The sequence below is a fragment of the Garra rufa genome, chromosome 6 (assembly GCF_049309525.1).
Source record: "Garra rufa chromosome 6, GarRuf1.0, whole genome shotgun sequence".
NCBI classification, from domain to species: Eukaryota; Metazoa; Chordata; class Actinopteri; order Cypriniformes; family Cyprinidae; genus Garra; species Garra rufa.
In genome coordinates, this window is record NC_133366.1 from 12,893,077 (window position 1) to 12,906,334 (window position 13,258).

At 32.3% G+C, this 13,258-nt stretch overlaps 1 protein-coding gene across 2 annotated transcripts in view; it reads right to left on the minus strand.

The window, feature by feature from the left end:
- Positions 1-13,258, minus strand: part of sorcs3a (sortilin related VPS10 domain containing receptor 3a) — a 351,206-nt gene that overhangs the window by 184,125 nt on the left and 153,823 nt on the right. For both annotated transcript variants that reach the window (XM_073842202.1, XM_073842201.1), the window contains exon 3: positions 7,187-7,286. In XM_073842202.1, coding sequence (XP_073698303.1) covers positions 7,187-7,286 — 100 coding nt within the window. The remainder of the gene's footprint in view (positions 1-7,186; positions 7,287-13,258) is intronic.

Below are 13,258 nucleotides of genomic sequence, written 5' to 3' on the forward strand. Positions count from 1 at the left end.
AGGATGATTTGAAGGGATAGTTCACTCAAAAACAAAAATTCTGCCTGTAATTTCTCACCCTATGTCGTTCCAAGCTTTCTGACCCAGCATAGACAGCAACGCAACTACCACGTTCAAGGCCCAGAAAGATAGTAAGGACACTGTTAAAACAGTCCAGCTACGGCAATACTTTTTTTTTCCTGTCAGTATTTGACTCACGTTCATGAGAAAGTTGTGGTACTCTTGACAGGGAAGAGATGACATTTTTGAATAAAGTCATTATTTTTGTTTTGTTCGCACACAAAATTATTCTCGTAGCCTCATAAACAGTGAGGGAAATAAGGCGTTATAAATAAATGCCGTTACTAACTGCATTATTTTTTTTCAGTAACGAGTAATCTAACAAATTACTGTTTCCCTCGTTTCTTTTTTTTTTTTTTTAAAGATTTATTTTTGGGCATTTTTGCCTTTATTACGATAGGACAGATCAGACATGACGAAGTGGGAGAGAGATGGGGGGCGGGATCGGGAAAGGTCCTCGAGTCAGGATTCGAACACGGGGCGCCCGGATACTTTATTTTTCATTTCATGTGAATGGATGCGACGAACCGCAATTTTATTGGCTGGCACTCATTTATTATCGTCCCTGTTTTGATTTCAGCATATCAGTTCGAGCGAACGCAGACAACGTGATTAATATTCATGAACCCAGCAGCTCATTAATCCTTAGTGACTTTTATATTGTTATTAGTAGTAGACTTCATAATCGTTTTGTTATCTTATCAGTATTGTTACTTAGTATTAATTATTAAGTATTAAAATTAATTATTTTTTTATAGAAACACTAAATGACAAAAAATATCTTAAGCACCACAACCAGTCCTAAGTTCAGTCAACATGACAAATATGCATTCATGCATGGTTATTCTAATTACTAGAACTAAGTTCTAATTAGAAAAGTTTAAAGTTAAATTATCATAATATCATATTATAATGCTTGACTGACTGATGCTAAGTGTACTTTCAGATATTTAAAAAAGTGTAGTGTAGATTGTATACAATGTTTTATAATAATAATTTATTCTATTTAGTGTCAATTTCATTCATTTAACATATTTAATATTGGGGACATCCAAGTTATTTGACATATTTGAACTTTTTTAAGTAACAAAATTACATTCCCTGGTAATTAGTTACTTTCTTAATTATGTAACTCCGTTATTAACTCAGTTACTATTTGTGAGAAGTAACTAGTAACTATAACTAATTACTTTTTTTAAAGTAAAATGTCCAACACTGCTCATAAAATTAAGGTTGGACCACTGATGTCACATGTACTATTTTAATGATGTTCCTACTAACTTTCTGGGCCTTGAACGTGTCAGTTGTGTTGCTGTCTATGCAGGGTACGAAACATCTCGGATTTCATCAAAATATCTTAATTTGTGTTCAGAAGATGAACGAAGGTCTTACGTGTTTGGAACGACATGAGGGTGAGTAATTAATGCAAGAATTTTCATTTTTTGGTGAACTATCCCTTTAAATTAAAATAAAAACAAGCATTAAAGGTGCCATAGAATGGGAAACTGTATTTACCTTGGCATAGTTAAATAATAACAGTTCTGAGACATGACATACCGTGAGTCTTAAACACCATTGTTTCCTCCTTCATATATAAATCTGGTGTTTGCAAAATACCACTGAAAAACAGGCTAATCCTAACATAACAGTGACTATATATGACGTTATAGTCTCGGGATCATTAATAGTTACGCCCCCAACATTTGCATAGCCGAATCATCAGAAGTTCTGCAGGCAGGCTATTGTGAAGAAACAAAGCAAGGACAATAGCAAAAATGGCAGATCACGGGAATAAATGTAATGTTCCAGGTTGTGCAGAAGATGTTAAGTGCAGGGATAGGTTGGTGTCTGTACTCAGAAAGGCAAGGAAAACAAATAACGTTTTCTACACTAAAGGAACATGGTTAGCTTCTTGCTAGCGGTAGTCTGTTACATTGCAGTACATAAGATTTCACTAACCACATAAACAGAGTAAGGAGAGATGACTATGTGGACAATAGCAAATGATTAACAGATCCTGAGCATCACTAACAAGCATGTAAACTTGTAAAATATATGGTAAGTACTGCTGCTGTAGTATGACGTTACACCGAGCTTGGCAATCGCAAATCTTAAAAGGGAAAGTAAAATGATCACGCATTCAAAACAGCAGTTTCACTGGTCCACGTACTAATAGCGACTTGGGCTCCGTGATTAAATATATATTTTCCGCCATGTGTGAGCTACTGAATGAGCCGCTCTGTGAGACAGCCAATCAGAGCAGAGCTCATCATTATTATTCATGAACCTTCCAAATAAGGTAATAACAGACCATTTCATTCTAGGGACAAATCCTAGGGTTGTAAATAGTCCTGTAAAACTCTTTCTGGAGAATTTTATAAGTGCACTTTATAAGTAAAAGTTTACTTTAAAGTGCACGTTAAAAGTTTATCCTGTACTTGCTGCTTATTGCACTCCTGGTTAGACCTAAACTGCATTTCGTTGCCTTGTACTTGTACATGTGTAATGACAATAAAGTTGAATCTAATCTAATATACCTTCTATATAGATATCAGAGAACAATTTAAAATATTGTATCAATGCATTCTATGGCACCTTTAAAATTAGGTAAAACAATGCAAATTGACCCCTGAACAACTAAAGTTTATTTGTTTCATTAAATAACCAGAATTCCTACATTCTTGGAAAACACAAATATATGAGGGAATATTACAAGTATGATTTCTAGACCTGGAAGAGTGTACTGTACATACTGTACACTTTGACAAAAGTCTCATATGTGACCCTGGACCACAAAACCAGTCATAAGGTTAAATTTTACAAAACTGAGATGTGTCTATATAATATGAAAGCTCAGTAAATAAGCTTTCTATTGATGTATGGTTTGTTAGGATAGGACAATATTTGGCCGAGATACATCTATTTGAAAATCTGGAATCTGAGGGTGCAAAAAAATCTAAATCCTGAGAAAATCACCTTTAAAGTTCTCCAAATTAAGTTCTTAACAATGCATATTACTAATCAAAAATTACATTTTGATACATTTACAGTAGGAATTTTACAAAAAATCTTCATGGAACATGATCTTTACTTAATTTCCTAATGATTTTTGGCATAAAAGAAAAATCAATAATTTTGACCCATGCAATGTATTTTTGGCTATTGCTACAAACATACCCCAGCGACTTAAGACTGGTTTTGTGGTCCAGGGTCACATATAGCTAAGCGGTACATGCTTGTGCTAGCGATTCCCATTTTACCCTGGAGATTAAATTAAGGGGTGGAGATTTTCACCCTTTACTGATATAATATATGGATATTAGATTGACTGTAATGAATGAGTTAGAAAGTGTAAAAATTGCAAAAGTTTGCTATTTTTCTTGGTATGCCAAGCAGAATATTCAGTAGTTTATATGCACATATGGATCACTGTCAGATAACGTACTGTAGAGCTTCAACCTTCGGACTGTTTCATTAGTCATTCACAGCTTTTACACACATTTTAATTTTTATTTTAAGAGACGAAAACCGTCTACGGATGTGCTAAAATAACACATAGATTGGCTCGCATCACTGTTAATCATTTATTATGTTGTCTGGGCGCAAGAGAATGACTCACATCACAAAACTGCCTCCATTTAGACCTATATATAAATAGAGCTGTCCGCGGTGTAAATGTGGCCTATGGATCACGACTGGGCTGTAAAGTCAGGAAACCGCAAATCTGAGGTCAGACATATAGTGATTAAGCATTAGCACATAATTAAGTTTTCAAGCCACCAGAACATGACAACTGTGAACAAATGTTTCTCAGCTGAATAAAGGAGTGAGGAGAGTTGCGAAGTACAATCAATAGGGTTGAGGGATCCCTGTTATCTGCCGGCACCCAGACGGCTAGCGCCCCGCAAGCTAATCTACATGCAGCGCACAGTTAACAGCCCACACGTAGCCTCCCGCCGCTGAATGAGATTGGCGTCAGCGCCGGGCTAGCAGTGTAAACAGCAGGAAAAGGACACACAGTCTCAAATTAATCATGTCATGGCCGATCAACTGCGTTTTATAACAAATAGAGTGGTGGAAATATAAACAGGCTCATTTGTCGGCGATCTTCGCATCAGCATGTAATCTCGTCTCCATCGAGAGTGCTAAAAGAGCCGCGCACGAAGCACTTTGGATTCTTGGCAAGTTCCCATTTAAGAGCTCAGGCAGAGCTACGGAAATGTCATGCCCATCTCTCAAATGGAAAAGTGTTGTGCTAAAGGTTAGGCCTAAACTTAGCCCTATTTGAAAATAGCCATGGGATCTGCCAGAGTCAATCCTTTTCTCTGGAATGGGACTGTGTTTGCCCACATAGTCAGGGAAATAAGCCGGCGCATTAATCCAGTTTGTGCATAGAGCCGCTAAACAACAACAATACCTTCAGATGATGCACACTGGGCGCTGTGCGTGGCCACTGTGCACTTACAGTTCACAAAAGCAGAGGTAAACAAACATCTAGAGCTTTTCAAAGGAGGCCATCCATCTGTTCTGATGGGAAATTGTACTAATGGGACCAATGAACGGTTTGAGGGCAGATGGGGACGCAAGTTTAAGGGATGCTTGAAGGACTACTATGATGCTGTGGCTTATTTTAGGATACGGATGAGCCGACCGTACATTTTAATCAGCAAGGATGTATTATATTGATTGAAAGCACCAGTAAAGGCTTTTATAATGCTACAAATGATTTTAAATAAAGAATCCATACTTAATTAAGCAGCACCAATTTTAACAAGAAGGGTTTCTTGAGTATCAAATCGACATATTAGAATGATTTCTGAAAGCAAATACATGCTGTTGAACTTTTCATTCAAAGAATCCTGGAAGATCTATAATGGCTTCCACAAAATATTAAGCAGCTAAATTCATAAATATTAAACAACTGTTTTCAACATAGATGAAGAAGAAGAAGATATGATTCTGGATCACTTAATCAGCATATCAGGATGATTTCTAAATAAATAAGTGCTGTTTTATTTAACTTTTTATTCTAAACATATTATTGATAACAGTTCTTTTAAATTGTAATCTGACTGTACAGAATTTTACTCATGTAAGTATTTATTAAATTAACATTAAGAACATTAAGAAATGTTTTAGATGTCATATTCATAATTTATCCTTTTCGTTAATCAGATAAAAAAAAAATACTTTTATTAAGTTGCATTAAGGTCTGAACAGTTTAACAGGTCATTGACGCATAAGGATTTTCGACAGGCCAATTTTAAAATACAAATAATAATAATCTATTGTAATTGTTCAAACATTAAGAATGTTGTTGTTCATATTAAAATTTTAAATTAAGAGATTTTAGTGTTTTTTCATCTAGATAAATTGTCTGTAGCCTTGAAAAATGTGGTGCGACCATGATTTATATTAAAATTATTTCATTTCCTTAAAGTGTTTAGAAACAAAGTATTTTAAGTTTTTTAAATGATCTCATATTTATACAAATTCTTTCAATTTCAGTTTCCTTTTTAAATGTAGTTAGCAGACTCATTTTTCCTGTAAATTGTATAAAACTGATAAAAACATACTTGGACATTTTTTTTTTTTTTTTAATAATCAAACAACTACATTAATATAATATAATATATCATATAATATAATATAATATAATATAATATAATATAATATAATATAATATAATATAATATAATATAATATAATATACAGGAATAATTGATGATGGGCTGTTGCATTATTCAAAAATAATGCACACCTGAAGATGACAAAGTTGAATGCATTATTTTCTAATAATTCAATGGACCGGGGTCAATTATTCTGCTTATACTATGGATACCACCCCTCAAATATTGTTCAGATGTTGTATTTATAGACATTTTTAGGTTTTTGTCTTTAAAACGCTCTTGTGAGTATGATTAATTTTGTACCCATCTCATCTAACACATAATTTAGTGGAAAAAACATGTTACAATATTTATTTGTTTGGTCAGTGTCATTATAGGTTTTGGTTCTTTTGCTGTTTTAGGCTGTAAGGATCTTAGAAATAATTGCAAACATTTGGCGAAGTGATATGGACATGTAATGCGGTCAAGATCTGCCTGGAACTACTTTTGAAATTCGCTTCCCTAAAAATAACTGCACACCTTAGAACGTTCATCAGCCAATCTGATTCTGATAATATAATAATATAATATAATATAATATAATATAATAATAATAATAATAATAATAATAATAATAATATAATATAATATAATGTAATATAATATAATATAATATAATATAATATAATATAATATAATATAATATAATATAATATAATATAATATAATACAATATAATATAATATACGGGAATAATTGATGATGGGCTGTTGCATTATTCAAAAATAATGCACACCTGAAGATGACAAAGTTGAATGCATTATTTTCTAATAATTCAATGGACCGGGGTCAATTATTCTGCTTATACTATGGATACCACCCCTCAAATATTGTTCAGATGTTGTATTTATAGACATTTTTAGGTTTTTGTCTTTAAAACGCTCTTGTGAGTATGATTAATTTTGTACCCATCTCATCTAACACATAATTTAGTGGAAAAAACATGTTACAATATTTATTTGTTTGGTCAGTGTCATTGTAGGTTTTGGTTCTTTTGCTGTTTTAGGCTGTAAGGATCTTAGAAATAATTGCAAACATTTGGCGAAGTGATATGGACATGTAATGCGGTCAAGATCTGCCTGGAACTACTTTTGAAATTCGCTTCCCTAAAAATAACTGCACACCTTAGAACGTTCATCAGCCAATCTGATAATATAATATAATATAATATAATATAATATAATATAATATAATATAATATAATATAATATAATATAATATAATATAATATAATATAATATAATACTGTAATTTTAGGTGTGATTTTGGCCCATTATTCTAAGTTGAATCGCTCCAGGTTGTTCAGGTTAGTCACTACTTTAGTGCTTTTAGTATCTTTTTATAGACAGAAAAATAAAATAAAAATAATTCAAAATACCTGCATTTATTTGAAGTAGGGGAACATGGAGTCTCTCAAAGAGAAGAAAGCAGAGAATAAGAGGCTGTAGGCATCTTACCTTTCTCTTGTTGGTGGGGCAGACATAGAGGTAACTCAAAACGGTCTTGACTCCCACTTTATCATTCAGCCTCTCATAAGTGCTGCCATAATCGGTTGATCTGCAAATAGAAGCAAAATTCTCAATATGCTATTTAGAATGCATTTCATATCCTTTGTGTGTTTGTGTGTGTGTGTGGATATCAATGCTCAATTCATGACCTGGCCGAAAATGAATACATTCTCCAGCGAAATGAATCTAGATTGGAATTTGCAGACCTCAGCCGAACTCAAACGATTGAACAGATTTCCGCAAATTAAATTCATAAGAGTGTTTCACAGCTTTTTTGTTCTTTTTCCTGGCTATTTATATTTCCCTGATCCTCAGCGATGAGCAGAAAAGCTCGCTAAGACAAACACAATCTGCTGAGCATATGCTGAGCAATTCTGCCTTGTTCTACAGACAGCAAAACCAACATCATACCGCAACCCCTGGGCATAACACTGACAACTGATCCAGAGAATACACTGATTTGTTTAGAAAGCCTAATGATATTTACAGTCTTGCAATACAGACAGGAGTATGGACAGCAGGGACATGTTTCTAACAAAGATAAGAGATGAATGAATGATCTCTAGAAGCATTTCTGATGTAAGTGGTATGAAAGTATTTTAGCATTAGGGATGCTGTCTAGCATGAGTTGCTGAGAGCTGTTAGACAAGTACGTGGAAAATGTCAGCAATATATGGTAATGAAGGATGAAGGATAAGGTTTAGGAATGAAAACACTTGAAACTCAAGTAACATGTAATTTTTTGTTTCAACCACAGATGGCGATAGAGAAACTAAAGTTCCATAATGCACTTGTAAATACATAAAATGTCTTTATCTTGTTACTGTATAAAATAAACAAGTTGGTTAAAATGCTCAAATTGCACGAGAGAGAGAGAAAGAGACAAGATTTAAAAACATCTCAAAATCTTAGAACCAAACCAAATCCTCTGAATAAAAAAAATATACCCTGTTCTTCTGTCAATTCTACAAAATCCAGTTCCTGTACCTGATTCCTGAGCTTCTTATGTGATGAGAGCTTAATGGAGAGTTTTTTTGCAGGCCTCACATCACTTTGCCATTTCCTTTTCTTGAACTCACTTTCCCCTCCAACCTCTTGTTTTATCTCACCATTCCTGCCATCTCTATTTTTGCTTCCACCTCTCTTTTTCTCCTGAGCGTTGCCTATTTCAGCCGAGTAAAATACGCCTGTGGCCCATGTCACGCCCACCAATTTCTCTCTCCTATTCAGCCTCTTTGTGGGAACATACCGTTCTTTAACACTACATGCTCATGAATAGTTGCTATTTAAGCCTTAAAGGAAACGTTCGATCAACCAAAAATATCAATTCAAACCATTTACTAACCCGTATGTCGCTCCAAACCACACCTATGATTTTCTTTTATCCGAGGAAGACAAAAGATGAATTCATGAAGAACATACTGGCCTGATTCAATCAAAAAAGTTTCCAAGTCTTACAAAAGCTACATCCCATACGGAAATGTAATATATGACACACATTGCCCTATATCAAGAGTTAAGACAATAGTACATTTTCGATATGTTAATAATATCAATAAGATGATTATTTATGTGGTATTATACTGTATGTAGAAACTGGGTTAAAATTTTATATTTTAAAAGTGTTTTAAAACAACATATACAGTTAAGGTCAGAAGTTTACACCCCCTTTTATGTTAATTATTTTACTAAAATAAGCGTTTTGTTGTTGTTGTTGTTGTTGTTATTTTAGTGATAGTTGTTCATGAGTTCCTTGTTTGTCCTAAATAGTTAAACTGCCCGCTGTTCTTCAGAAAAATCCTACAGGTCCCACAAATAATTTTGGTTTTTCAGCATTTTTGTGTATTTGAATACTTTCCATGCTCCAGAAAGGGAAAAAAATGCTTTAAGAGCTGGGGTGTCAAAAACTTTTGAACAGAATGGAGATTTGTACATTTTCCTTATTTTGCCTAAATATCATATTTTTTTCATTTAGTACTGCCCCTCAGAGGTTACAGTAGATAGTTACATGTTTCCCAAAAAACAAAATAAGTTAAATTTACCCTGATCTTTAAATTCTTAAAGTTTTCACCACCCTTGCTCTTGATGCAATTATTTATTCCTTCTGGAGCATCGGTGAGTGTTTGAACCTTCTGTAATTGTTGATTATGAGTCCCTCAGTTGTCCTCAGTGTGAAAATATGGATCTCAAAATCATGCAGTCATTGTCGGAAAGGGCTCAAATACACAAAATGCTGGAAAGCCAAAGAATTTGTAGGACCTGAAGGATTTTTCTGAAGAACAGTAGGCAGTTTAACTGTTCTGGACAAACCAGGGACTCATGAACAACTATCACTAAACAACAACAACAACAACAAAAAACACAGCTGTGGATCATTCAGGTAAGAACACAGTATTAAAAATCAAGTGTATGTAAACTTTTGAACAGGGTCATTTTTATAAATTCAACTATTATTTTTTTCTTGTGGACTATATGTAAACATATTTTATGCAAAATATCTTATTCAGGTCAGTACTAAATATACAATAACATGCATTTTGTATGATCCCTCTTATTTTGGTAAAATAATTAACATTTTGCAGATTCTAAAAGGGGGATGTAAACTTTTGACCAGTTTTTAGGTTTGAATGATGTACATGACAGATATGTCCAAAAATGTATTATACATACCTAATCATATTAGTATTAGTACTTCAATATATGAAATTGTTCCAATATCTAGTTATTTTGAGTTGAATCTTTTTACCTGATAGATTCATTCACAAAATAGACTCATACGGTTCTCAAGTTTATAATTCATTTCATTTAATGAATGAAATTACAGCCTGTTCATCACACAAAGCTACTATATGGCTTTAAATATTCAACAAATATACTTCAATGACGCTTTTGCATCCTCTTTGAAGTTTCTTCCCTCATTCTTTTCCAGAATATGACACACTAAATTTGGCCTCTAACATGTCATGTACCGTTACGAACGCTTTTGTTTAAACTACTTGTGAACAAGTTGAAGTTGAAAAATATCACACATGACAGCCCCACAAGAAAAACATTCAAATATCTTTTGGGGCCAACACAAAGTAAATAATTTATGCTCTCCCGATGACTTGCATGTAAAATATTACCAAAGCAAAAGCAAGTGAATAGGCCCGGCTTTTCGAGTCTGAATAATTTAGTAGGAGAAATGAGCTGTTAGCCAACACAATCCTTCCCGACGCTCTAATACTTCTCCATCACGTTAGCTTGCTGTTCACAGCAATAGTGCTTAGACGATAGTGTTTTCAACACCATCAGTGACTCCATAGCAAAGTGACAGTCTCAGAAACACAGACGGAGGCGCATCCCACACGCCGCTTCCAAACAGAGGCAATCTAATTTGAGGCACCATGGAGGATTCCCATTTTCCATCACTCAATTCCTTTTTGCTTCTTTCCCAGGAGCGGGTCCCCTGCACACCAATAGGGCAGTAATGGATTTCAGTGAAATTACAATGCAATCTTGCCTATATACTGTTTTATTCTGGAGTGGCAGCAAAATAAAGGCACAAGGATTATTCACAGTAAAGAGACCGTCACTTCTTCTAGATATTACCAAAAGGGGAAAGTGAGAAGTAAACAAAGGAAATGTATACAATAAAACCCAGCCAGGGCTGAAAGTATATATACTGTGCAACGGTAGAAATGTATCAAACAGAAGATTTTTTTTTTTTTTTTACTATGCAGTTTATGTATAAAACACGGCTCATCTGATCTATATTCAGAGCTAAAACTATCCATATTATAGAATTAGTTTTTGCAGTGATAATTTCAGGATTATTATTTATTATAAATGCAACATTTTTGTTTGAACTTACAAACAAACAAACAATAAGTAAATAAACAAATATATTGTTGCTATTATTATTATTATTATTATTATTATTAAGTTGTCTTCACAGCACTCAACCTCAAGTAAGAAAAATAAATAAATTAATTAATAAATAATGTTTTTGCACTGATGACAGGTTTATTATTTATTATTATGAATGCAACATTTTAGTTCTTAAGAAAGAAAGAAAGAAAGAAAGAAAGAAAGAAAGAACTTTATTATTATTACTTAGGATGAATAAATGAATATTTATTATTTTAAATAATTTATAATAAATACATTTTATTATTATGAATGCAACATTTTAGTTTGAATTCATCAACGTGAAATAAATAAGTAAACAAATAAATAAATATTTTTTTAAAGAATGTAAACATCTTTATGGCTCCCCACCCCAAGTATGATAAGTAAATAAATAAATAAATAAATGTTATTATATTTGTCAGGATGTAAACATCAAGAAAGAAAGAAAGAAAGAACGTGAAATAAAAATAAAAAATAAAAATTAAAGAATGTAAACATCTTTATGGCTCCCCACCCCAAGTATGATAAATAAATAAATAAATACATACATAAATAAATGTTTGTCAGGATGTAAACATCAAGAAAGAAAGAAAGAAAGAAAGAAAGAAAGAAAGAAAGAAAGAAAGAAAGAAAGAAAGAAAGAAAGAAAGAAAGAAAGAAAGAAAGAAAGAAAGAAAGAAAGAAAGAAAGAATTGTATTATTATTATTATTTAGCATAAATGAATGAATGAATGAATGAATGAATGAATGAATGAATGAATGAATTGTTGTTTTTGTCTGTTATTATTATTATTATTATTATTATTATTATTATTATTATTATTATTATTATTATTATTATTATTAAGGAAGTAAACAATCATGGCACACCACCCCAAGTGAGAATAAATAAATAAATAAATAAATAAATAAATAAATAAAATAAATAAATAAATAAATAAATAAATAAATAAATAAATAAATAAATAAATAAATGTTTTTGCACTCAGGTTTATTGGCATCAGGTTTATTATTTATTATCATGAAATAGTGTAGCATAAATAAGTAAATAAATTAATAAATAAGTAAATAAGTAAATAAATAAATAAATGTTATTTGTTAGGATGTAAACATTAAGAAAGAAAGATTGAATGAATGAATGAATGAATGAATGAATGAATGAATGAATGAATGAATGAATGAATGAATAAATAAATAAATGTTAAATTGTTAAATAAATGTTGAATTGTATTGTTATTGTTATTATTATTATTATTATTATTATTGCTATTATTATTTAGGATGTAAACATAATGATGGCACACCACCCCAGGTGAGAACAAATGAATGAATGTTATTTTTTTATTTATTATTTATTTTTTTGTAGAATACAATCTTCATGGCACTCCACACCAAACAAGAAAACATAAATATTTATTTCTTATTACTACCTTTTTAAAGAATGTAAACATCTTCATGGCACTCAACCCCAAGTAAGAAAACACAAATAAATAACCAACATTTTCATTATCCAGAAATCTGCACTCAAACATTTGCATGGTGCCTTTAATACAAGAGTTTAATTAACTGTATTATCCAATAAAATATATTACCTCAGTAGTTAATAAATATAGCTACCAGCAAACTATACAAGAAATAACTAGTGGAAAAAATACTAGGGAAATAATTATTGTTTTATAGTGTGCGTTCTTCTTGAGATGCCTTTGTTTTATGTTCAAGCAAAAGATGATTCAAGGCTTTGCTAACTGGATTCATTTTTAAAAAAAGAGAGAAAGATAAAGAAAATGAAGCACAGTATCACTTTCGTTCTGGTACCCCAGCAGGAAATGAGCTCATAGTATCTTGTCTTATCATAAGCCTCTAATTTAAGAAACCCGAGGTGGTCCATGTTTTTATAGTAATATTATGACATTCTGAAAGAATAATGTTCATAATGTTCATGCGAGCGGTTATTATTATTTTTATGATGTCAGATGACAGGAGTTGAGTTGAAATATGAAGGTGTGAGCTGATAAGAGTAGGCCTAACCTGTTTTAAGTGGTGTGATGCTTTCCTGCATTTATACCCAGCTGAATTCAACAGGGTTCAACTCAACTGTCCGCAATTATAGTTTAGCATCTGTCCTTGCAC